This window comes from Lissotriton vulgaris, chromosome 2_1 (genome assembly GCF_964263255.1).
Source record: "Lissotriton vulgaris chromosome 2_1, aLisVul1.2, whole genome shotgun sequence".
NCBI lineage: Eukaryota > Metazoa > Chordata > Amphibia > Caudata > Salamandridae > Lissotriton > Lissotriton vulgaris.
In genome coordinates, this window is record NC_141687.1 from 217634479 (window position 1) to 217662020 (window position 27542).

The 27542-nt window shown below is 45.4% G+C and overlaps 1 protein-coding gene across 1 annotated transcript in view; it reads right to left on the reverse strand.

Moving 5' to 3' along the window:
* The window catches only part of SSC4D (scavenger receptor cysteine rich family member with 4 domains), a 336081-nt gene that overhangs the window by 107779 nt on the left and 200760 nt on the right, over positions 1-27542 (reverse strand). Inside the window, exon 6 of the mRNA XM_086958514.1 lies at positions 24027-24107. Within this exon, the coding sequence (XP_086814640.1) occupies positions 24027-24107 (81 nt within the window). The remainder of the gene's footprint in view (positions 1-24026; positions 24108-27542) is intronic.

The following is a 27542-nucleotide window of genomic DNA, read 5'->3' on the forward strand; positions in this document are numbered from 1 at the left end:
TGACCACCCCTTAAGAGCTGATGCAATTGCTGCGGTCTTGAGGCAATCGGCAGCTCCCATCCCCCCCACGCCCCCAACAACACATATACTCTGGGTATCACTGGTGGCGGTGGGACAGTGGCAGGCCAAAGAGCTACGACGACAACGTAACTCCCAATATATTTACCCCCCCTACATCGGAGGGTGCGGCTGGCACAGCAGGGACAAAATAGGAGCCGTGGTGCGGGGCTGATTGCGCTGAAGATACCACTGAGGAGACGACCTGACTATCACACCGGGCATATATATTCCTGAGGGAATATGGCGCCTTGACCAGTGACATAATGGGGAAACCGGACACGCGGCAACCCCGCATTAACTTTGGAAAAAAAGGAACTAAATCTACTGAGACAGAAGGTGGTGGCCAGACCCAGGAAGTGGAGGGTGCGGGGAGCCAACTTCCGGCGGAAGATGTTCGAGTGATGTTGCAGGAGCTTAAAACTGGCCTGAAGAGCATTGATACCAAAATGGACACTCTCGCTGAGCGTATGGATCAACTTACCCAACGCATGAACAAACAAGAAGGACGGGTGAGTGTCCTTGAAACGCGTGTGACTGAGACAGAGGAGGGGCAAACTGAGGTGGAAAAGAAACTCCGAGGTATGGATAAAGTTATGGAGCTCATACAGCAAAAGAATGAGGATTTGGAAGCCCGCTCGAGGAGGAACAATGTACGCATCACGGGAGTGGCAGAATCCACAGATATCCCTAATATGGAGCTGTTCGTCGAAGGCATGATGAAAGACCTATTTGGAGCTGGGTTGTCCTCGATGTTCCTTATAGAGAGAGCGCACAGAACTCTGGGTCCGCGGCCCAAGCTGGGAGCGCCGGCACGACCTATATTGGCGAGAGTGTTCAATTATAGAGATCGAGATACAACACTCCGTCTGGCACGTGAAAAAGGTGCTATACAATATAAGGGGAACGACATTGCCCTATACCCGGATTTCACATTGCAGGTTCAAGCGGCAAGAAGAGACTTCCTTCCCGCCAAAAAGATCTTCCAGCAGATTGGCACCAAATATGCCTTGATATACCCAGCTAAGCTGAGGGTGCAGGGCCCTGGAAGGCCCACTTTCTTCACTGATGCCAAGGCTGCATTACAATTTGCGAAACAGATGGCCAAGGACCATAAACTACAAAAGACGCAGGCTGAAGGTCAACCGCAGGACAGACTAAGCGATAATGACTGATCTTTGGCTGGCTTACTCGGACAGCAGAGGGTACAGAAAGTGACCACTGTCGATGAAGCTCTTCCAAACAGGTACACTGGGGTAATGTGAACGTTCTCATGCAAGATGAGGAGCAAGATTAGTTTGATATATTGGGGGCAAACTTGACTATTTACGGGTAGATATGGGTAATGAGAGAGGCATGGTGGTGCACGTGTACCAGCTGCGACTCGGCACCCTGCCAAAAGTGCAGGGATGTATGCTGGCAACCCAACGCACCCCCTGGGATGATTTCCCTGGTCTGGATGTTTGATTCGATTTTGGGACAGCTTTGGGAGGAGGGAGGAGGGGAGACACAACCTGATTGGGGGGTTGGTGTGGGAAGGGGTTGGATGGGGAGGTTGATTTGTTTTTTTGCATTGCCGTTCAAAGCTCTGACGAATTGGGGGAGTAAAACCGTAGATCACTGTATGCACTGATGGAGGCTAGAGCTAACTGGCGTCGGTCTGGAATTACAGGGCACAATCTTTAATGGCACTACAATACTGAGCGTAGATCTGATGCTGAAATGTTACTTAATTGTATATGATGTCTAGCCAGGGATCTGTTGACACACTGACATGCATTACGTGGAATGTTCAAGGCTTGAATGACCGCAGGAAAACTAGACTAATACACTCATATCTAACACGACACAAGATAGATATCTGTTTTCTGCAGGAGACGCACCTGACTGGCGCAGCAGCAGGGATCTTAAAAAATAGACGATGGGAGGTGGTGGTGCTCTAGAGGAGTGGCAAAACTTATGCGCAAGGGACTCCACTGGCGCACACATACCACAGTTATTGATAGAGAAGGCAGATTTATAATACTACAGGGAGCGCTGTGCAATACACCTCTGACCTTAGTAAACACGTATGGCCCAAACACCGACAGTCCGGATTTTTTCCACCATTTATGGCATAAGCTGCAACAGATGGGACGCGCCACTGTACAATGGGGGGGGGGGTGACTTTAATGTGATACTCTCCGAAAAGCTAGACAGACAGGGAACCTCGAGGACACACCACCCACAGGCAGCAGAAGCGCTTAAGGCAATAATTGATGACCTGGGCTTCACTGACTCCTGGAGAGCCACTCACCCCACGACTCGGGAGGGAACATGCATTACACACCACAAAAACGCATGGTCGAGGCTTGACTTTTGGCTACTATCAAAAGAGTTACACGAGTGGTTGATGGATGCCACACATCTTGCTCGTACTCTCTCCGATCAAGCGCCCGCCCAGATAAGACTGCCCCTGCCGGCGGCGTATACTCAACCCTTCTCTTGGAGGTTTCCATCGGGTGCACTAAGGGATCAGATATTTCGGGAAGAGCTCCGAAACAAAATAGAGGAGTACTTTCTTATGAATGAGGGGTCGGTTGAATCGCCGGGGGTCTTATGGGAGGCCTACAAGGCGGTAACGAGAGGGGATTGTATAGCACTCAAAACGGGAGTGCTAAGAGACTTTCGTAACACGCTCAGTCGACTGGAGCACGAAATAGGGGAGCTGGAGAGATTGCAGCTGTGAACTGCGACACCAGAATATGCGGCTAGTATACGAACCAAGCTTACAGAATACCAGGCAGAAGCCGAGAGAGAGACAGCATATCTATACAAATATGCACAGGCGCAACGCTATGGAGAGAGCGAAAGACCAGGGAAGACATTAGCGGGGTTGATCCACGCACCTCGAGGCACAGCGTATATTTCTGAACTTCATACAGAGACAGGAGAGGTGCTCGGCTCTCCACCTGATATATTGCAGAAGTTCACGCACTATTACTCTGACCTCTACCCTTCAAAAACATCCCCTTCGCAGACAGACATAACGGACTATCTAGATGACATAGGGCTGGCTTGGTTCAATTACGGTGCTCGTAGATATATGGAACTGCCTATCACGGTGGAGGATGTGAAGCAAGTAATTGGCAGCATGCCGGGAGACAAGGCCCTGGGAGCTGATGGAGTGACGGCGGCATTCTATAAGGAATATGCGGACATACTGGCCCCAAGACTATTGCAGGTGTTTCTGGAGGCTATGGAGACGGGGGTACTACCGCCCACTTTGCGCAAAGCTACGATCATTACTATTTTAAAACCTGATAAGGACCCTACAATGGCAGACTCATACCGCCCTCTGTCTTTGATCAATTTAGACGCGAAAATCTATGCAAAGTTAATGGCAAACAGGCTACAGCCCATGATACCTCAAATTGTTCTGCCAGACCAATCGGGTTTCGTGCAGGGCCGTTCCACTGCCCACAACTTACGCACCATATTCAGCATGCTACACTACCTGGCGCCCCAGGGTCAGGCCACTGCGGCCTTCTTGGATGCAACAAAAGCGTTCGATTCTTTAGAATGGAAGTTCTTGTTTGCCCTCCTAGCAAGACTTGGCCTCAGCCCAGTTTTTCTGAGACAAATTCAGCTCCTATACACAGATCCGACGGCAAGAGTTCGGGTAAATGGACTAATCTCCCAGCCAACATTAGCATAACAAGGGGCACTAGGCAGGGATGCCCACTCTCGCCCTTGTTATTTGCAATTGCCACTGAGCCGTTAGCAGCGAAACTCCGCCAACACCATACGAATAAAAGCATAGGGTTTCACATGAGGGGCATACTCGTTTCGATGTATGCTGATGACATGACGGTATACCTGACCAATCCCAGTGAAAACTTTGATGTATTGATGAGAGAATTTATAAGGTATGGGGGTTTAACAGGAATCCAAATTAACTGGCAGAAATCCACAATGCTACCGCTTACTGATGACACTGTGCCCTTCACGTCAGAATTCCCGATACACTGGGCGGGTGGAGAGGTGCGCTACCTGGGCATCTATATTAGCAGAACGATGCAAGACCTGTGGACAGCAAATTATGGCAAGGCAATAGACTGGCTAGAGGAAAAGGTTGCGAGGTGAAAACCAATCCCACTATCCCTGACACGGCGCATAGCCATTGTGAAAATCGTGGTCCTCCCGAAATTACTTTATTTGTTCGTAAACATTCCTATGCCGCTAAATATACACTTTTTTAAACGCTTACGTACAAACATTGTTGAATTGGTATGGGCGGGCAAACAACCCCGAGTCTCGTGTAAGAAGTTGACATTGCCTTTTTCACAGGGTGGACTAGGAACCCCGGATATTGAGTTATACGCCTATAGCGCGCAGGCCCAATTTCTACACTTTTGGCAACATCCTACGCTGTTTCAGCCACATGTTGCAATTGAAATCGACAGGGTGGCGCCACTTCCATTGAAGGCGGCAGTGTTCCAATCCTATAAACGACAGAGGCAAGAGATAGACACTGTTGAGACCGTGCGCTGGGCATGGAAATGTATTGCGCAGCGTGCACATCTGGACGTTTTATATGCCCCGTCTATGCCCCTAGGCGGAAACCCAATACTACAGCCTCTGTTAGATAAAGCTATCACACTCAGAGCGCAGGCACACAATTTAAACAAGGGAGGGGACTTGTACCCGGCCGGCGAGTTCCTGTCACTGCAGGACATGTGTGACTCGCAGGTTCCTACTGCTTAAGACATGCTACTCTATTATCAGTTAAGAGCGGCATGTAAGTCCACATATACAGAATTCCCGCGAGAACCTCCTAGCTTACCTGCTTTAGAAAACGTATTGTCAAACCCATCGCCCCGTAAACTTATAACTTGTATCTATAGTATCACACAGCGTGAGTCCCCGATTGCTATCACTAACTCAAGAGAGGCATGGGAGGTGGAAGCTGATCTGCAGATAACAGAGGAACAATGGGCAATACATGTCATACATTTCAATTATCTACATAGACTGTACCGTACTCCTGCACAAATGCACCGGATAGGTTGCAAGGGGACACTAGATGCTGGAGATGCGGCTTTCTAGACGCCACGTTTATACATATGGCATGGAGCTGTGAGACTGTGGCGCGCTACTGGTTGGATATCTTCACACACCTACGTCAAATTACGGGGGGGACAATGACAGCGTCATTGATGCTTGCGTTGCTGGGATATGTGCAGGGGATTGAGAAGGAATATCGTAGATTACTAGCAATGCTGTTGCTGGTGGCGAAAAGACAGGTGGCGATCCATTGGAGGAAACAGAGACCGCCCAGGATTGCGGACTGGATCAGAGCAGTCACGTATTGCAGGGATCAGCTGACGGTCTATTGGGAAATGATGCCTAGCAGATCTAGGCCATCTGATATTTGGGCACCATTCACTGAATGGCTACGCTTGGGAGGCCAAAACTATGGAAGAGACTAGATTGAACTTGATTGTCAGACAGTTTTATTGAAAGTGTGAATTGTGGCGGTGTGATTGAAGGGCGAAAAATTCTACGTGTTTGGGAAAGTGCGATGTGATCTGGACGAGCAGTGCTACGGGTCCTTACCAACGTGACTGTAGGGACAAAACAAATTTGGCTCATGAGAAGAGAGGTGTGGTCAAGAGACTTGAACGGTGGGGAAGGGGGGAGTTTGAGTGTTACCTGGGGGTTTGTTATGGATGCAAACATTATGCTTTCATTTGCTATATGCATAGTTGTGGAACACATTTCGCTGCCTGTTCCCGAAGTTGTTGGCAATACAGCTGTGTAATATGCTCTCTTAAATGATGGCCGCCGGCCTCCGGGTTGTAGGCGAATGGCAGTGTATCTTGCAAACTGTGCAATAAAATGTATAACAAAAAATAAATAAATAAACAAATCACTGGTGAGTCGACAACTGAAGTCTCAGAAGGACCACTTTGCTTCTCTGCCAGAAGTACTGAACTCTGTTGCCCTGCTGCCTTATGTCCTGCTGCCTGAGTGAAAGACAGGACCTGTATCTTGAACCTAGGACCACCAGAGTGATTCTAATGGCTGGCTGGCCTCCTGATCAGAAGCCTCAGGTACAGAAATGGCTTCAATCACCTTGCACCCAGCACCTGGACTTTATAATCTGTGAGTACTACACTGATTGGTGCTATTCCAGTCCTTGACACTTGGAAGTAAGCATGAATGTGCCCTGCCAACCCAGCTGTGGTCCCAGCAAAACAAACGCAGTATGACACATTGCTTCACAAGAACATCCAGGTTGGCATTAAGTTGTGACTTTGTCCCTGTCATGGTTCCATCTGTAAGTAGTTGCTCCAGGAGGGTCTGTCTTCTGAATAGGTGAGGGGGTTTGCATGGCCCGCGTTCTTGCGGGCATTTTGTATTAGAGGAAGCGCTGGACTGGTTAGCAGTCCAGCTTCCCTACACAGGAAGTTACATTCAGGCCAGCAGACATTGCACTACTGGGTGAGACCGCATAAAGCCTGCGGTGCTCAACCAGACAGTGCTTCTAATACAAGTCATCGCCCGGACTACTCGCTGAATTCCGTGTTCAGGAAGCAATTCCCTCATCCCACAGTGAGCAGGTAATCCTTGTTCTAAATTCAGCACAGAAGCGCGTGAGTCATCCTTTCTTGCGGCACGTGCAGGAGCGCGTAGCCGCCTTTAATGGTTTTCATACTAGCACAGGAGCGCTGGTGTGTCTGTGCCCTTGTGACAAAGTCACAACGCTCAGTGGCGTCACTAGGGTTGGTGTCACCCAGTGCGGGTAACTCATGGTGTCACCCCCTCATGACTTACATCATGAATCCATGATGCCCCCCAGATACCCTTACACAGCTTTACAAAGGGACTAAAATGCACATGGCACCCGCGTGTCATGTGCTGCTACACACATGTCCTAGACAGTACAGGACACACACACTACGCATGGCACCAGTCTACCCATGCCCAGTTAGACATAGGTTTACAGGCAGCACAAGAACCCTACATGCCCGTTCAGGGCTACACTGTTTCCGGCATAGCATGTTCGTCTGCACGGCCAGGCTTCTGGAGAGCATTAGCAGCCCGCGTTGTTACTTGTAGCATTTGGATTTTTAAAATGTCAGGTCCGGGAGCCACGTCATGACGCGAGTGACGTTTCGAACGTCATTGACGTCCGGATGCTAATTGGGACAATAATTTTGGCCGGCGGCCGGGTAAGGTTCAACAGACAGAAATATTATTTTGCATTTTGGTGTCACGGACTCCGTGAAACCAAAATGCTAAATAATATTACTGTCTGTCAAACCTTACCCGGCCGCCGGCCAAGATTATTGTTGGCACGGACCATGGTGTCACCCCTTTGGATGGTGTCACCCGGTGCGGTCCGCACCCCCCGCAACCCCCTAGTAACGCCACTGACAACGCTGGTGTGTCAGTGCCCTTGCGACAGGCGCAGGAGCACCCTGTCTTAACACTGATTTTCACACTTGTGCAGGAGCGCTGGTGTTTCCTTGTGGCACACGCAGGAGCGCGTAGCCACCTAAACAACATCCCACACTCGCGCAGGACCGCTGGTGTTTACTTGCACTTGCGGTGCTCAGGAGCACGTAGCCGCCTACACTCAATCCCACACTCGCACAGGAGAGCTGGTGTGTCTTTTTGCACATGCAGGAGAGCGCAGCCACTCTAATACTTGTTTACGCACACGCGCAGTACGCTGGGGTGTCTGGTACTTGTGGTAAGCCCGGGGGCGCTCTGCCACAGCACTTGATTGTACACTCGCGCAGAAGCGCTTGAGTGTGTCCCACTTGCGGCAAGCGCAGTAGCACATAGCCGAGTGATTCTCTGTGTTACATAGCGCAGGAGCGCTCAAAGTTAAGTTTCTTATCGTTTTGGCACACGTAGTAAAACGTGGCCACAAGTTTCATATTATTTAGGACGTGCTGGAGCACCCACAAACTTAATTTTCATTTTCCTATTCCAGTGTGTGTGAAGACTTCTCATCCCTGCTAATCAATATACCTTGTGCAGGTGATTATATCCTCCTTTGCAGTACCTCTAGTGTTGGTGTGGAAGCCGTATGTATATGACACAGGGGACCAGATTTAATTACCCTTATGGTTTATCCCTTGTCTCGACGGTGATTCCCAGAAGGGTTTTCTCAGTATCGGTGGGCATACCCAACCAAGTCTTCACAGTAGAAACACTACTCCACACTTCTGGGATTTCTTCCCCCGGTCCCATTTTTACCCTGGTCAGTATAAATTCCTTTACTAGGGAAAGGTGGGAGACGGTGGAGGTTGCTCACGTCCTCCCTGCGACATTGCTCCGCAAGCACAAGGTAAGACTTGTGGGGTTCTGACAGTACTGGGCTGGCACGACCAGATAACCACGGTTGGCGCTTGGTGCTTGGTGCTTTTAGGTGTTATATTTACCTAAATGTTTCAAATTGCATACCTCCAGGTCTACTAATTGGATTTTTGTCGATTTGGTCTCAAATAATCTATTAAACTTTTATTGTGAATTAGTGTGGGATTTTTCTTGCGTTGTGTTTTCCCTTTATTACTGTTTGTTAAGTGCTGCATAATACTTTACACATTGCCTCTAAGTTAAGCATCCCTGCCAAGCTGCCCAAAGGGTTAAAGACAGGTTTTGTGGTTGCTGCCTGGGAAGGGTTTGCCCCCCTCAAGCAGTAACCCAATATCCAACAATGTCTAATTCAGATAATCTATGTATTTGTTGTACAATATTGAAACCGCCCCTGTTTGATGAAAATACTCACACGATTTTCATTCAATTTCATTAACATAATATAAGGATTTAGTTCAATAAATAAAATCTATTTGACACAAATCTACAAACAAATTGTCATTTTTTACACTATCATTTCAACATTCTTTGTGCTAAATGGAGCCTGGATACCCTTTTGGGTTATTAGCTGTGTTATATAAATCCTGATTGATTGATTAATCCAATTCCAATTCCAAAAATCTTTATTTCGGCCATATAGACCATAAAAGATGCAATAAAAATATACAATACATACATTTAAAATACAATAATAAATACATATAAAAGAATCTCTTCTCGTCCAGCGAGGAATAGAGGATGCAAGACAGAACCATGGTTCAGAGGGCTATTTTCTTTCTAATAATCCATGCTGCCATTAGAAATTTAGATACGGCAAACACAATGTGGCCCAGAGTACTGGTTTTCATAACCCTGTATGCCTGTAAGTACTTCCTGAACCCCAGGTTTCTGCAGAGCGGTGCTATCCAGTATTTCCTGGGTCTGTGATAGGCAGGGCATACAAACATTATATGAAGGTCATCTTCCTCATGGGTGTTGCAGCATGGGCACAGATTATCACCCCCTTTGGTCCATTTGCAGGTGAAGGTTTTAGTGGGGAGTGTGCCAAACCTCCATTGCACAAACAGTTTCCTCACCAGTACAGGAAAAATAAAATCCATGAAGGGTTCAAAAGCATAAGAATTTTTGGAATCCATAAAACGCGCAGTCAGGGAGCCGCTTTTGTGAGCATTTACCATAAGTGACAGGCTCTTGTCCTTGTACAATTGGGTCAGGGCTTTGCGGGAAATCCTTTGGCAACCTCGAGCGGGATCATCCCAAAGCTCTGACAAGTTCATGCTGAGCAGTTCGTTCTTGACGAAAGCGAGCCAGGGGATTTTGCTATTGCGATTCAGGCTCATAACATGAATAAGGGCCTGTCTGTAATGGTGTAGTTCGTCAGTGGACCATAGCCGGTGCCAGAACTTCACAGGCTTTGACACAAGCTCTTCAGCAATGGAGGGAAGACCCATGTCTAGTCTCAGGGGCAGGAGTGGCGTGCCTTGCGGGAGACCAAGTAGGCATCTTAAAAAACTGTTTTCTACTCCTGCCAAGTCTTTCCCTGCTTTGTAGCCCCATAACTCACTACCGTACATGGCTGCTGCCTTAGCTTGAGACCTATATGTTTCCAGGGCCGGGCTTGAAGGCTTAAAAGTAGAGGTATTTGCCACCTTCAAAATTGCACCCGATAGCTGGGACAGTTTAACTCTCGATCTGGCTATCTGGCATTCCCATGAGAGGTTTTCTTGGAGTGTTACCCCCAAATATATGAAGGTAGAAACCCTCTCAAGGCTAGCGGTTCCCAAGGTGGGGTTGGGTCTGGCTTTGTTGGGAGGGTTGAAAATCATGAACTTGGTCTTTTCTGTGTTCACCTCCAAGCCATGTTGGCGACAAAAAAGACCAAATCCGTTCACGATCCTCTGGATCCCAATAGGGGATTTGGAAAGCAGGAGGGTATCATCAGCAAACATTATTGCCGGGACCCTCCTGCCTGCCAGAAGTGGGGCATCATTGTCCTTAACGTTATTTAGGTGCACTATAACGCTGTTGATGAAAAGACAAAACAGGGTCGGAGCCAGGACACAGCCCTGCCTGACTCCTCGGTGGACTGGAAACCTGGACGAAAGCTTGCCATCCCTCCCACACCTCACCTGTGCATAGTTGTTCTCATGCAGCCTACTTATGATGCTGAGTAGTTGAGGGGGTACTCCCAACTTTTCCAAGACCTCCCACAATTTCCTACGCGGGACTAGGTCAAAGGCTGACCTCAGATCCACGAAGACCATGTACAGCCTTCCCCCCTCTAACGTCACTGTCTTCCAATAGAGGAGGAGGAGGCGGAAAATCTGGTCCATGGTCGACGTGTTCTTCCTAAAGCCAACCTGGAGGGGGTTCATGATGTCGTTGTCCTCCATCCAATCCAGCAGATGGTTGAGAATGAGGCGCACAAAGAGCTTTTGGGGTACATCTATCAGGCTAATCGGCCTATAGTTGGCCGGGAGCAGAGGAGACCCCTTCTTATGAATCGGTACAATCTCTGCCCCCAGCCAAGAGCCGGGGACCGCCATACCTTCTAAGATGGCATTAAAAAGAATGAGGAGGTACGGACCACAGATGTCTGGATGATGCCTAAAAAGATCCCCTGGTAGCTTATCCAGCCCCGGCGCCTTCCCCAGCGTTAGGCGCTCCAGAGCGGACACCACCTCCCCTAGAGAAAATTCCAGGGTCGTGTCCGGGGCACTTGTGGCCACTGCCAGCACTCCGTCTGTGGTTGCTGCCTGGAAAGGGTTGCCCCCCTCAAGCAGTAACCCAATATCCAACAATGTCTAATTCAGATAATCTATGTATTTGTTGTACAATATTGAAACCGCCCCTGTTTGATGAAAATACTCACACGATTTTCATTCAATTTCATTAACATAATATAAGGATTTAGTTCAATAAATAAAATCTATTTGACACAAATCTACAAACAAATTGTCATTTTTTACACTATCATTTCAACATTCTTTGTGCTAAATGGAGCCTGGATACCCTTTTGGGTTATTAGCTGTGTTATATAAATCCTGATTGATTGATTAATCCATAAATGACAGCCATATACTAAATCCAAGTAGTTTAGCACATTGGAACCTATCCTATACTACCAATCCTCCATGCTTTAATACCTATTCATTAATTTGTGCACAAGCCGCAGTAGTACATTTTCTACATGTATCTCCCTTCACCTCTCAGACTTATTATAACAGACGCATCTGCTTAATATATATACTATCCAAATGCACATTTTAGCACGGACTCTCATATTGTCAAAATCAAGCTCAGGCGTGTGTGTGTGCGCATGTGTGTGTGTGATTGTTTCAAATTGTGTAGTGGTTGGCTACATGGTTTTTGTTGGATGGCAGTATGGGCTTCCCTCTGAATGTGTGTGGTGTCAAGAGAGCACTTTGACCTGGTTTGCGCATGACAACTCACACCAGGGATATACTTTACATTTGTAATAGGATATCGACCCATGCCTTTCTCACACACTGTCTGAGCTTTACAAATTAGCGGTGATACATGGCAGCAATGGGATCATATTACGTGACTTTAATGTGCATGTGGATAATGCCGAAAACAGTGTTGCACATGAGTTTGTGAACAGTCTAGAGATTTGTAACTTGTCCCAACTGGTGAAGGGGATTGGAGGTCACACCTTGGACATGGTGATAGTAGCAGAGAATATTGGCTCTTTAAACAATATCAAGCCACTCTAATGGGCTGACCATGTTAATGGTTCAGTTTTCTTTTAGGATGCAACTGGTCAAGTTTAATAGGCCTGGTCTATGATTTCCAAATGAAACAAATGGTGGGAGAGAGAATCAGAGGTTCATTCAGCTTCCAAGCAATACTTATCATCAATCAAAAAGAGGGGGACAATGAACCACAAAGGTCTCAATACCGGGGTCTGAGGAATATTGTATCAGAGACCCTCAACCACATGTTCATAGTCTGCAGTGAATATAATCTCTGTTTAGCGTGGGTTGATGGATAGTGTCATCATAGAGTCTGTCACTTGAGTGTCCCTTTCTCAAAGTGATATTAAAACCTCCACCAGAAGTGAGACTGTCTGGATGTTGACAGTGGTAAGTGGATTAAAATTTCCTTCTATCCTGTCGGTGATTCTTGATTAAGGGAAAGGAATAGAATAGGGATAGAACTAAAACCAAAGTTGGAGTCGAATGGTCGAGTCAGCAGTACTGCAGCTCAAGCGTGACCCCCGGTCCCACGAGACAGTGTAATCTTCATGAATTGAAACTTGTGCAGTCTCGCAGTACCATGGCTTCCACAGGAGGAGCATGAGACCCATTTCACAACATTGTTTGGGGGCTTTTTGGTCTCCGGTGGGGCCCCTGTGGGTCTCCCCAGAAGTGCTAGGGGCCAGGATACTTCTAACCTGCTCCCTTATATAATATTTCAATTTTAACTTCTGTAAATGGGGAACAGAGTACCTGAGTCCTGTGAAGGCAGTTGCAACATTTTTCTTAATGTTGTGGCCAGTCAATCAGATCACTCAGTCCAGCAGAACCGAAATGACCAACAGGTAAAAGGCCCTCTCTGCCAATCAGATTGCTCTTTTTTTTTAAAAATTGCGGTATTACAGGAATACAGCAAGAGTTCATCTGGATCAACCGCCTAGATATCACTATAATTTAAACACAAATTTCGCGAAAATGGATTAACAGATTTACACCAAATAACAAAAAAGCCTGCTATCTGAGTAAAGTTCTACATTTCTACCCAATTTGGTGTAATTCAGTTCAGCAGGTTTTTCTGTATCACTTCCTGAAATTTGAAATGGGAAAACACCGTTTTGGAACTGCCCCTTTTTCTCAGGTTTCGATTGACGGATTACTCCGGAACTTTCCAGGAAGAAGCTGAGGTGAATGAACTTTAAACAAAAGGTTTTGTGAAGATTTGTCAAATGGCGCAAAAGTTATGAGCAAAATTAAAACAACTGCTCTTCCTAGGGAGCCTCTGACCTAACCATATCTACACAGTGGTGACTGCCACAGATTAATATACATAGACATATATATAAAAACACTCAACACACTTTTAATTGACCTCTGCAGATAGCACCACAGGTTTTATCTGTGGTCCAGTGTGTGCACCCCCACTAAAATTCAATTGTAATGATGCCAGTGGCTTGTAAAAAGAGGAAGGAAAAGAGTTTCAGAAATTGAGAAAGCTCAGTCTCTGGAAGTAACTGTCTCTGGAGGTAACCAAGCGAAACCTTGAAACAGTTTTAAGTTTTGAGCTTTTGTAAAGAGTAAGAGAATGAAGTAGGGCAAATGTTGTGGTTGGGAAAATGGTATCGGGAATGATAAACAGCTTTGTAAACTGTTAAAGCCCTGAATTTGAATTCAACACAAATGGACGGTCAATGGGGCGACGTCGCGGTTTCCCTGAACTTCCTGCGGCTCCAGGTCTTTGGCTCAGGCACCCTTACTGTGTCAGGCAGAGGTACCCTTACTGTCCCCGTCTGCCGCAGCGGTACCCTTACTGTACCCGTCTGCCTCCAGATCGCCCTGTAAGGACCAACCGGGGGTGTGCCATACCGCTCCGCCCTGAAAGGGGCGGGAGTATAAAGATAAGGATCTGTAAGGTGCTGCACTGTTCGGGCTTCGATCCACCGTGCTGGCTGGCTCTTTAGGCGGGCGGGGCAGCGAGGGGATGACTGCCCTGGATCGCCCCCAAGATAAACCTCTAACGTCATATTCTTGTTGTATAAGAATAAACCTGCAGCAGTTCTTTACCTATAAACCATGTGTCCGGTGTGATCATTATGGGCAGAATGTACATAATGTTGGGGGGGGGGCGGATGACGGTGTGGGCACTATGGGTAGGAGCGGTGGACGGGACAGGAGCGGTGGACGGGGCATGAGCGGTAGACGGGGCATGAGCATTGATGGGGCAGGAGCGGTGACGGGGCAGGAGCGGGGACGGGGCAGGAGCGGGGACGGGGCAGGAGCGGGGACGGGGCAGGAGCGGGGACGGGGCAGGAGCGGGGACGGGGCAGGAGCGGGGACGGGGCAGGAGCGGTGACTGGGCAGGAGCGGTGACGGGGCAGGAGCGGTAACGGGGCAGGAGCGGTAACGGGGCAGGAGCGGTAGTGGGGCAAGAGCAGTGACAGGCAGGAGAAGTGACGGGGCAGGAGAAGTGACGAGGCAGGAGAAGTGACTAGGCGGGAGCAATGATCGGGCAGGAGTGCTGACCGGACAGGAGCAGTGAACGGCAGGAGCAGTGGATGGGGTAGGAGCAGTGAACGGGCAGGAGTGCTGACGGGGCAGGAGTGCTGATGGGGCAGGAGTGCTGACGTGGCAGGAGAGGTGATGGAGCAGGAGAAGTGACAGGGCAGAGTGGTGATTAGGCATGAGTAGGAGCAGTAACTTGCGGGAGCAGTGGACGGGGTAGGAGCAGTGAACGGGCAGGAGTGCTGACGGGGCAGGAGAAGTGACGGGGCAGGAGAGGTGACGTGGCAGGAGAGGTGATGGAGCAGGAGAAGTGACAGGGCAGAGTGGTGATTAGGCATGAGCACGAGCAGTAACCGGCGGGAGCAATGAAAGGACAGGAGCAGTGAACGGGGCAGGAGCGGTGATCTGGCAGGAATGCTGACCGGACAGTAGCAGTGAACGGCAGGAGCAGTAAACGGGCAGGAGCGGTGACGGGGCAGGAGCGGTGACCGGGAAGGAAAAGTGACGGGGCAGGAGCAGTGACTGGGAAGGAGCAGTGACGGGACAGGAGAAGTGACGGGGCTTGAGAAGTGACGGAGCAGGAAAAGTGAATGGGCAGGTAGAAGTGACAGGGATGGAGAGGCAACAGGGATGGAGAGGTGATGGGTCAGGAGAGGTGACGGGGCAGGAGAGGTGACAAGGAAGTAGAGGTGACAAGGCAGGAGAGGTGAAAAGGCAGGAGAAGTAACAGGCAGGAGAAGTAACAGGCAGGAGAAGTGACGGGGCAGGAAAAGTGACAGGGCAGGAGAGGTGACGGGTCAGGAGCAGCGACAGGGCAGGAGTGGTGATTAGGCATGAGCAGGAGCGGTAACCGGGCGGGAGCAATGAAAGTACAGGAGCGGTGAACGGGGCAGAAGCGGTGACTGGGGCAGGAGCAGTGAACGGGGCAGGAGCAGTGAACGGGGCAGGAGCAGTAAACGGGGCAGGAGCAGTAAACGGGGCAGGAGCAGTAAACGGGGCAGGAGCAGTAAACGGGGCAGGAGTAGTAAACGGGGCAGGAGCTGTAAACGGGGCAGGAGTGGTGATCGGACAGGAGCGGTGACGGGGCAGAAGCAGTGAACGGGGCAGGAGAAGTGACGGGGCAGAAGAAGTGACGGGGCAGAAGAAGTGACTGGTTAGGAGCGGTGAATGGGTAGGAGCGGTGAATGGGTAGGAGCGGTGAATGGGTAGGAGCGGTGAACGGGTCAGGAGAGGTGAACGGGTCAGGAGAGGTGAACGGGGCAGGAGAGGTGAGCGGGGCAGGAGAGGTGAGCGGGGCAGGAGAGATGACGGGGCAGAAGAAGTGACTGGGTAGGAGCGGTGAATGGGTAGGAGCGGTGAATGGGTAGGAGCGGTGAATGGGGCAGGAGAGGTGAATGGGGCAGGAGAGGTGAACGGGGCAGGAGAGGTGATGGGGCAGGAGAAGTGACAGGGCTGGCGTGGTGATTAGGCATGAGCAGGAGCAGTAACTGGTCGGGAGCAATGAAAGGACAGGAGCGGTGAACGGGGCAGAAGCGGTGAATGAGGCAGGAGCAGTGAACGGGGCAGGAGCAGTGAACGGGGCAGGAGCAGTGAACGGGGCAGGAGCAGCGAACGGGGCAGGAGCGGTGATCGGGCAGGAGCGGTGAACGGGCAGGAGCGGTGACAGGGCAGGAGAAGTGACGGGGCAGAAGAAGTGATGAGGCAGAAGAAGTGACTGGCAGAAGAAGTGACTGGGTAGGAGCAGTGAATAGGTAGGAGCGGTGAATGGGTAGGAGCGGTGAATGGGTAGGAGCGGTGAACGGGGCAGGAGCAGTGAATGGGTAGGAGTGGTGAACGGGGCAGGAGAGGTGAACGGGGCAGGAGAGGTGAACGGGGCAGGAGCAGTGAACGGGGCAGGAGCAGTGAACGGGGCAGGAGCAGTGGACGGGGCAGGAGCAGTGGACGGGGCAGGAGCAGTGGACGGGGCAGGAGCAGTGGACGAGGTAGGAGCAGTGACGGGTAGGGGAAGTGACGGGGGAGGAGAAGTGACGAGGCAGGAGAAGTGACGAGGCAAGAGAAGTGACTGGGCGGGAGCAGTGATTGGGCAGGAGCAGTGATTAGGCATGTGCAGGAGTGGTGAACGGGCAGGAACAGTGAACGGGCAGGAGCGGTGAATGGGCAGGAGCAGTGAACGGGCAGGAGTGGTGACGGGGCAGGGGAAATGACAGGGAAGGAGCGGTGACTGGGTAGGAAGAGTGACTTGTACTTATGTTCCTTGGATATTTATTTATATATTATTACATGACATCCACTGATGTGTCTGTAAAGTATACCTGTTGCCCCGAATTTTTGACCTGAATTTTGACCTCCTGTCCTCAATTTTGGTCCTGAATTTTGACCCCTTGTCTTGAATTTTTACACTCACCATCGTGAATTTGCGCCTATGCCATTGTTCCTGCTTATATTTTGCACGCTTTGCATAAACCTGTATTCCCTAAGAGTATTTGCTTTTTCCTGAATTAAACCTCAAATAAACATGTTTGAATATCCATTGTTTGAATTAAATAACGTTATAAGTTGTAACTGGTCAGTGAAATGCTAAACGTACAAAAAATTGGTATGTTTTGCGATTTCTAGCCACACCCCTGACTCCACCCAATGATCCAATCTTCGGTTATTCCCGCCCCCTGATTCTCCACCCACTGTTCCCCTACTTTTTATTCCCCACTTCGACCACTGACTTTGCATTGCATTATATTGTACTGAAACATTTATATAGCGCTTTCCACCCCTAAATAAGGCCCTAAGGAGCTTGCCTACATGAGCAGCATACTACACCGTGCATGCTATGTGGTTGGAAGGGTGTAGTCTTTGTTTAGATTCTATGTGGGATATGTTTCTATGTCGTGCCTGAGGACCACAAAAGAGCAATTACATCAGGGTTTTAAGTGGGCCGGGTCCCGCCGGTGCTGAGCACTGTAAAAGCACCCTGCGGGTGAAAAAAGAAAATCTTAACTCTACTGCAGAGCCACCCTTCACTGCCTTTGAGGTAACTTCGAAGTGACTCGTTAAAGTTATTTCAGTTTCATCATTTCAGAACTGAAGGATTGTCATATTATATTCAACAAAGTCATAGTTGATGCAACTAACCACCATTGGCAAAGCTAAATGTTTTGGTTTGCTGTAGGTGTAATGTTACTTGTTGTATTGTACATCTGGATGCAATGACAGAAGCAGCAAAATAGCAGTCAGGCGGCACACTATGCTAAGTACAGAATTTTCGCTTATGTGTTTTAAGCCACGCCCTTATTACATTGACCACTCTCCTTTGAGAGACACCCCTGTTTTTTCATCCCACTGAAAGCCCTGATTAACGTGGTATGGGACGCAGCGCTAAGCTGTGTAATGGATGAAGAAGTGTGAGATATTGGTGTACAGGTTATGGTTTCTTGTAGACTGACAGGTTTGAGCTGCTCTGCCAGTCCCTTTATGATATTTCTTAGGATCATAGGCCACTAAACTGGTTATTGCACTAGCTTTAGTCCACTTAACTGGTTATTGCACTAGGTTTAGTCCACTTAACTGGTCTTTGCACTAAGCTTAGTCCACTTAGCTGGTTACTGCATTGGGTTTCCATTCTGCAACATTTTGTTTAAAGTTAACAGTCCTAAACAGACATAGGTCAGAGGGAGAAAGATTAAATAGTAAATGTATGAATTGTATGTTTTTTAACTAATTTTTACCATCATACGGTGGTGGTTATGCCAGTTACCTGTATGATTTTTATCTGTGTTCATTAAAATCATGATTATTTGTATTTTAATTCTCCATGGATGATTTTTCGCTGTCACTTTATATTACTTGTTTGCTCATTTGTTGACTGCCTAGGGTTTTTGTTCACACAGAGGGAGAAAGAGTACAGACATCTGCTGGGATAGACTGTGTTGCTAGTCTCCCATATATGATTGTCATTGTCAGATGTCAAGAAGCAGTATGAAGCTTCTTGGGGACTGCAATGGTGCATTAAACTGTAGCCTTCCGTTTGCCAGCGGCATACAGCAGATCTCTTTTATTTATTCCATGCCTGTTCAGTTGGGTGGAGTGGGTGGTTTACTGCTGTGGGGGAGTACAGCACTCGGCGACGGACAAAACCTGTATCAGGGTTGTCTTGTGTCAAGTAGTATAAGGGGATTATTGTGCAGCCGGTATGAACTACAATCGGTTGCCTAACTGTTGAGTGTATGGTGTTACTAGTAGTGTGGAACAATGGTAATTATAAAAACAGATTTTTCACAGCTGGGCGTGTGTCTTCATTGAACGTTAGTGGCATGCCTGGACTGTCAAGCCTTACCTCTTTAATTATCATTGCAGTTGGAAGCCATTAAATTCCAAAATAATGTATTGTCTCATGTCTTTCTAAATGCTTCAACTCATTTCTTTGACCTCACACCTCTTTTTTTACCTTTCTCTCTATTTACCCTTCTCTACATCTCTATGTACTTTCTGCCTCTCTCTCAACTGTATGTACCGCACCTGGGTCTACTTTATCTATTTATCAATAAACCTCTCTCTACCACACTCAGTGCCTAGATTTATATCTCTACATCTCCAGCTCAACTCCGTCCATAGACCCTGCTGCTCAGTTTCCATCTCAGTTCTCTAAACCTAATCTCTCTCTATACCTCATCTTTATCCATGCCCATCTTGCTATACCTCATGTTTCATCCGTCTTTAGTTCATCTCTCTATACCTCACCTCACCCTCTCTTTCTCCCTGTCTCTGTCTGTCTCTCTCTGTCTCCCTCTGTCTCCCTACCTCATTGTTCTCTTTACTTCACCCCTCTCACTACGGTAAACAGTCAAAATATCTAGTAAAGATTATCGAATGGACATAATATCGAGTTTAAAATATAGAATGGACAAAATATCGAATGGACAGAATATAGACATCAAAAATATCGTTTTTGAGGTAAGTAATGTAATATCGAGTGTTAAAAATATAGAAAGTTAAAATATCGAAATATATAAAATAGGTTATTAAAATTATCGAATTTTTAATAATATCGAATTTTTAATAGTGTTTTTTATGTTATTATATGTGTGAAAAGTGTGTATTTATGTTATAATTTATTTTAATTAATGATTTTTATTTTTTATTTTTGCGTAATTTAATTCTGTAGCGGGTTGTGGGTTTATAGGGGAATAGGGTGGGAAGTAATTTAATTATGGTTAATTAAATATGTAAATGTATTTATTTGTATACATTTTTAATTAATTGTTAATTACATTATATTAGGTAATTAATTAAATTTTAATTGGCAATTAATTTTAATTAATTGATTAATTGCTAATTATGTTAATTTTACTAAATTATTTTCTGTAGCGGGTTGTGGGTTTATAGGGGAATAGGGTGGGAAGTAATTTATTTATAATTAATTAAATAGGTAAAATTATTTATTGGTATTTATTTAGAATTAATTGTTAATTAATTTTTTATGGGTAATTAATTAAATTTTAATTGCAAAATAATTTTATTTAATTGATTAATTGCTAATTATGTTATTTTACTAATTTATTTTCTGTAGCGGGTTGTGGGTTTATAGGGGAATAGGGTGGGAAATAATTTATTTATAATTAATTAAATATTTCAATTTATTTAATTGTATTTAATTGGAATTAATTGTTAATTAATTTTTAATTGTTAATTAATTAATTGTTAATTTGCAATTAATTTGTATTAATAGGTAACTAATTGTAATAAATAAATTTAATTTGCAATTTTAATTGATTAATTATTATATTATATTAAATTGGTAATTACTTTTAATAAATTTTTTATAGATATTAATTTATATATGAAGTATTTACTTTCCCTACTGTTGCACTCTCTGGAGAGGAAATAGTAGTTTTTACCCCTACGCTATCCAACGCTTTCCCTACTGTTGCACTCTTTGGAGTGGGAATAGTAATTTTAACCCCTACGCTATCCAATGCTTTCCCTACTGGTCCAAACATTGGAGTGGGAATAGTAATTTTAACCCCTATGCTATTCAACACTTTCCCTACTGTTGCACTCACTGGAGTGGGAATAGTAATTTTTACCCCTACCCTATCCAACGCTTTCCCTACTGTTGCACCCACTGGAGTGGGAATAATAATTTTTACCTCTACACTATCCAACGCTTTCCCTACTGTTGCACTCACTGGAGTGGAAATAGTAATTTTTCCCCCTACGCTATCCAACGCTTTCCCTACTGTTGCACCCACTCGACTGAGAATAGTAATTTTTACCCCTACGCTATCCAACACTTTCCCTACTGTTGCACTCTTTGGAGTGGGAATAGTAATTTTTACCCCTATGCTATCCAACGCTTTCTCTACTGTTGCACTCTTTGGAGTTGGAATAGTAATTTTTACCCCTACGCTATCCAACGCTTTCCCTACTGTTGCACCCACTGGAGTGGGAATAGTAATTTTTACCCCTACGCTATCCAACGCTTTCCCTACTGTTGCACTTACTGGAGTGGGAATAGTAATTTTTACCCCTACGCTATCCAACGCTTTCCCTACTGTTGCATTCTTTGGAGTGGGAATAGTAATTTTTACCCCTATACTATCCAACGCTTTCCCTACTGTTGCACTCACTGGAGTGGGAATAGTAATTTTTACCCCTACGCAATCCAACGCTTTCTCTACTGTTGCACTCACTGGAGTGGGAATAGTAATTTTTACCCGTACGCTATCCAATGCTTTCCCTACTGTTGCACTCACTGCAGTGGGAATAGTAATTTTTACCCCTACGCTATCCAACGCTTTCCCTACTGTTGCACTCTTTGGAGTGGGAATAGTAATTTTTACCCCTACACTATCCAACACTTTCCCTACTGTTGCACTCTTTGGAGTGGGAATAGTAATTTTGACCCCTACGCAATCCAACGCTTTCTCTACTGTTGCACTCACTGGAGTGGGAATAGTAATTTTTACCCGTACGCTATCCAATGCTTTCCCTACTGTTGCACTCACTGCAGTGGGAATAGTAATTTTTACCCCTACGCTATCCAACGCTTTCCCTACTGTTGCACTCTTTGGAGTGGGAATAGTAATTTTTACCCCTACACTATCCAACACTTTCCCTACTGTTGCACTCTTTGGAGTGTGAATAGTAATTTTTACCGCTACACTATCCAACGTTTTCCCTACTGTTGCACTCATTGGAGTTGGAATAGTAATTTTAACACTCTTGCTATGCTACTGTAATAATATTGTATATTTTTTAATAATAATATGTTAATATATATATATATGTTTTAACAAATAAAAATGTATTTTTTTATAACCTAAATTAATTATTTAATAATTTTAAGGTTATTAAAGTATTTTGTATATTTTAGTTATTTATTTTTTGTATTTTTTTAATTTTACATTAATTTTAATAAATTCGATATTTTCATAAAGTACATATTTTTAAACGATATTTTTGATTCAATATTTTTGTACTTATCTGTTTGTAGATAGGACTTTGATATTTTTGTAGTCGATATTTTGGAGTCGATATTTTAAATGCCTATATTTTTGTAGTCGATATTATGTCAGTGATCCCTCATCTCTCTACCCCATCTCTCAATTTACCTCACCATTGGTTCACTACCTCACCTCAGTTCCCCAACTACCATCTCTCTTCTTATGTGTCTCCAATCTCACCTGTCTCAGTACATTACATATTTCTTGTTGCCTCTATTTCTCTACCACTTCCCTTCACTTTCTTCTCTCTCTCTGCACCTCCTTATATAATTCAACACAGTATCTCTACCTCATCTCTTTGTAACTGTCTCTATATATCACTTTACCTCTACTCCCTGTCTCTACCTCAATAATCTCTTTCTACCACACCCTCTCTACTTCTATATCAATATCATTTCTCTTTCTCTACCTCACCTCTTTCTCTCTACTTCATCTTTAGTCTCTCTATACTTCTTCTCTATTTCGGTCTTTCATCTCCACCTCACTACTCTCTTCACCTATGCTGTCTTTCTACCTCTTCTCATGTTGTCCGTCTCTACATCACCACTCTCTCTATTGCATCACTCAATACTTCTCCCACTGCTTGATCTCTCTATCTGTTTATATTTACCCTTCTCGATCTATAACTCAGTCCTCTACCTTATCTATATTTCCCTCAATGTGCCCCATACCTCTGTCTACAATGCCTTATTCTTATCTCTAGCTCAATCTTCCTTTCTATCACTTTCTGAAAACTTACCTCTTTCCCTACCATTTTCTCTTTCTACCAACCACATGTATATTCAGGCAATGTCATCGTTCTCTCTTTACCTTAAGTCTCTAGCTGCCTCACCCATTCTCTATCTGATCTCTGGCTCTATCGCTCTTCTCCCTTTATTTCACCTCTATTGCTACATTGTTATTCTTTTTCCCTCCCTCTCCCATTTCTTCAGCAGAGTCTCAGGTCACTCTCCAGCCAGAGGAGTGTAAACAAAGGAAGAGGAGCGGAGGGTGAAGGAAGGGGAATAGATCAAAAAAATTGCAAATGTCGCTGGATGGATGGTGAAGCTTCTTAGAGCAGTGCTTTGTTTTTCCACTTTTTCAGCAAGATTTCCAGTTGTGAAGAAGAGGGCCTAATTTGCAAATACAAAAAAACAATAATTTCAAGTGCTATCTGCATATGTCTCAATTTAATAATACGCATTAGTCAGCCTAGTCACTCTCAACATAAATATGAACTACAATGGACGAAACAGGCTGGTTAGAAAGTGAATAAAACATACACAATGTTCTGGAAAGACAAAAAATAGCTACAAAAAAGTTTTTTTGTTGACAGTGGCGTAGCAAGGTCAGGAAGTACCCGGTGCGGAAAATTACTTGTCACCTCCGGGCTTGACAAAATGGCAAAAACATGTGTTTAAAACACATATGTTTGCCATTTTGTCAAGCCGGGGGTCACAAGTGTCATCACTGAGGGGCCACACCCACTGCACCCCCTATCCTACCCCCCTGTTTGTTAATGCTCGCTTCTTTTCACTTTTTTGCATGTGTATAAAAGTCAGTATTGTTTAGCATAGCCAGAGATTGAAATAGCAGAAACAGTGAAATACATTAAAAATAGTAATTGGCCCCAATATATAGCCTCAACAATTCGAAAACTGGCACAGACAGAGGGACATCTTGAATTTGAATGCGCATTTATACGGCGTACAGCGACCCCAAGGGGTTTCCCGGCGATAATAATCTATTGGTTTCAGCGGCACATATATATTCTGTGAAACGGTGTGATTCTGTTATAAAGGTGAGGTACTAAGCAGTCCTTCCGATCATCCATTCCCACCCGCCATTCAGGATAAACAGTTTAGAAATCCAACTACCCCAGAGTGAACGGCATCCTTACCGGTGGCGGTGTCTGTGAGGGTCTCCACCGTTCTTGGGCCCACTGAAGTGGTACTTGGTGGCACCGTTGAAGGTTGCAGACCTGCAGCAACACAATGTTTGCAATGAATCCACTGTGACTACCGAGTAAGAAACGCACGAAAATACAAAAGAGGAGTGTCCTTTGTACAATGTCCTGAAGTGTATTATATATGAAAATAAAAACAAAGAAGTGAATGCACCAGTAACAGAAAAACATATCCTTCAAAAAGTAACTGACTGCAAAGTGGAAGTATTAGAGAGCATTTACATTTACAATATTCTAATGCATTTTGTTTCATAATTCTTTGCTCGTGGTAGGTGTAGAAAAACAAAGTCAAACTAACTGTCAACTAAATGAATCGATAAGGTGTTGAGCCAACAAAAATGTCTTTGAGGCTGTGAGCGATTGGCACAATGTGCAGGTAGGTGCCACTGTAGGTGAGAATATAGATAAGAAGTTTGCTTTATGAAGTTTAGGGAGACAGATGGAAAAGACACGTTACAAATGGCAAACAAGATATCGTGGTAACATGGATAGAAGCATCGGTTTCTTACTGGTTTCTAATTTATATTGAGAAGTTGTATTCAAGTAGGATTTCAAATTATCTTTAAAATGGATTAAGCAAAAAGACAGACTAGGAACCAGAGGGCTTTGTAAACATGAGGCGAGGAATTTGAATTGACTAATTGAGGTTAGTCATATTTAGCTAAACACCATGGAGAATCACAACTGTGTTTTTGACAGGTTAGGAACATGGCTGAGACCTGAACTGATTGTTGCAGGCTGTTGCAGGATGTACCACAACTCGTCGAAGGCCCCCTGAACTGACCTTTATTCAGCTTTAACCATCATAGAAGTGCACTCAATTCTTGACAAATCAGTCTCAATCCTTGAGCCACCACTGTTGTCTTTTGTTAAACCTGGGTGAAATTTTAATTATGCTGTAATACACGTAATTTAGTATTACACATTACAAGAAATTCATGCAATTACCCGATTATGCCTGTTATAAATTGGGTCTCTGGTTGGCAGAGGTATGCACCCCGTTCAAGTAGGTACGAAAAGCCTAGTCAGGGTCACAACACAACCCACATCATTCTGTGCTCCCACTCTGATAGCTTTATCACAGAGCAGGCAGGCTTAACTTATAAGGCAATGTGTAAAGCATTTGTTCAATAACTCAGTAACACAGTGAAAACACCCCCAAAAGACTCCACAACAGTTTAGAATAATAAAGTATGACTTTCTAAATAAAACAAGACTAAAATGACAAAAATCAAATGGTTAGAAGTTGAGATATTGAATCTTAAAGAAATAAATGCAGTAAAATGCTTAGAAGCAAGTAGCACAAAAAAGGTTACTTTAGGTTGTGCTGGACCAGGCTAAAGTTATACTTCTAGCTGACCTCGCTGGGGCGCCGGCCAGCTACAGGACCCAACAGGCCCCAGTGAACAAAGTACCTATGCTGTACTTTGCTTGATTCTTTGTGGGGGCGCACCAAAAAGAAGTCCAGAAAGATTATTGCTTGTGTATGTAGAAAAGTTCTTTATTTATTATTATCCATTCTTTTAAAATACAAATCACCAGGCACTTTACAAACAGATCAGCCAACGCGTTTCACTCCTTTCCAGGGAGTTTCTTCAGGGCGAATAGAAAATTCACCGGAACCGTACGGTTGGGTCCTTCAGATTTTTGTTTTAAGTTGATATTTCTTATTCCTGTCAGTCGAATGGATCTTTAGATAATCTGATATGAGGGGCAGTATAGCCTCCCCTATTTGTGTCTGATGTTTCCGGTGTTTAGGAATTTTGACAAAGGAAGTCGAGTCACTTCCTCCTCCTGAACGTATATTGAGGTTCTGTCGTCGTGAACCTGAAAAAGTAACTGTGGTCGTTTCACCGTAGCGGCATGGATGTTCCTAAACACCTAAACGTCAGACACAAATAGGGGAGGCTATACTGCCCCTCATGACTGACAGGAATAAGAAATATCAACTTAAAACAAAAATCAGAAGGACCCAACCGTACGGTTCCGGTGAATTTTCTATTCGCCCTGAAGAAACTCCCTGGAAGGGAGTGAAACACGTTGGCTGATCTGTTTGTAAAGTGCCTGGTGATTTGTATTTTAAAAGAATGGATAATAATAAATAAAGAACTTTTCTACATACACAAGCAATAATCTTTCTGGACTTCTATTTGGTGCGCCCCCACAAAGAATCAAGCAAAGTACCTTTTTGATCTGGAAAGCACAGCGACGACAAACAGCAGCTGACGTCGGGGTTGGCAGCACAAAACTTTAGAGACTAATTTTGGAACTGGATTTTAGGTGCGGCACCGTAGGGTCCGCTGCTACATTCTTTGTGATTATCATAAATTACCTATGCTGGTCTATCTTCTCCACGCAGTGAGGGTGATGTGTCAGTTCCAAGTTCCAAAGACGGGGGCCAGAGCCGAGAGACGTCGATAAGACGATTTTACTCTCACAACTGGGTTGATGCACCGGTTCTGCTACACGCAGACAAGAGATGTGTCAAAATCTGTGTTACAAGTATATGGTACACTTCCAGTGAGCCAGGCGCAGGGGTAGAGATTTCGATATCCCTGAGTCTCAAGCAACAGGAGGGAAGTCAACAAGCCTTTGGAGATCACTTGGAAGAAGGCAGAATCCAGCTCTGCTTCAGCAGAGTCAGATAGCAGCAGGCAGTAGGCAAACAAACGGAAAAGCAGGCCTTCCAGACCAGCACTCTAGTTGAGTTCTTTGAACAGCACAGCAGTTATTTTGACAGCGGTTCAGGTGAAGATTCAGAAATGACTGATTTGCAGGGGTCAGAGACCCAGTACTCACACCCAAATATGCCTTTGAAGTGGGGGAGACTTAAAATAATGGCTTTGAAGTGCACCAGTTCCCTTTCAACCCACTCCTGTTTGCCAGGCTAACTGTGGGTGGTAATCAGTTATTTGTGTGTTTCAGGCCATAATCCTCTGAAGTGTAAGTGTGAGCCACTTCCTCCCTTCCTGCCTAGGAAGGGTATTATAATGGAGATGTATGTAGATGGGTACTCCACACCTAGCCTTCCTGTATTTGTGGCTGGCTGAAGAGAATGCACAAACAGAACAGTAAGAGAAGAGAAATGCCCACTTACTAAAAGTTGTGCAAATTGGGGGGTTTGGCCCTTACCTACAACCACCTTGGGCCTTAGACAATTGTATACACAAAGCTAAATCAGGTGGTTGTGAGATGTAAACACATCTTTATTTATGCATGAATTCACCAAACCCTTGTCTTGCAGAGAACCCCAAAGAAAGCGTGGGTTCAAAACACATTGACCGGGATCAATAGGAGATCCTAGTTCAACTAGTATCAATATGAATGTATAAATGCATTTGTCTAAACTTCTAAAGAGACTATTGGAAGCCCATATTATATACCTCTGGACTCTTTATACGTTCCAGTACCAGGAGCACTCTCTGTGAATGCAATGCTCTGGTCTTGTAA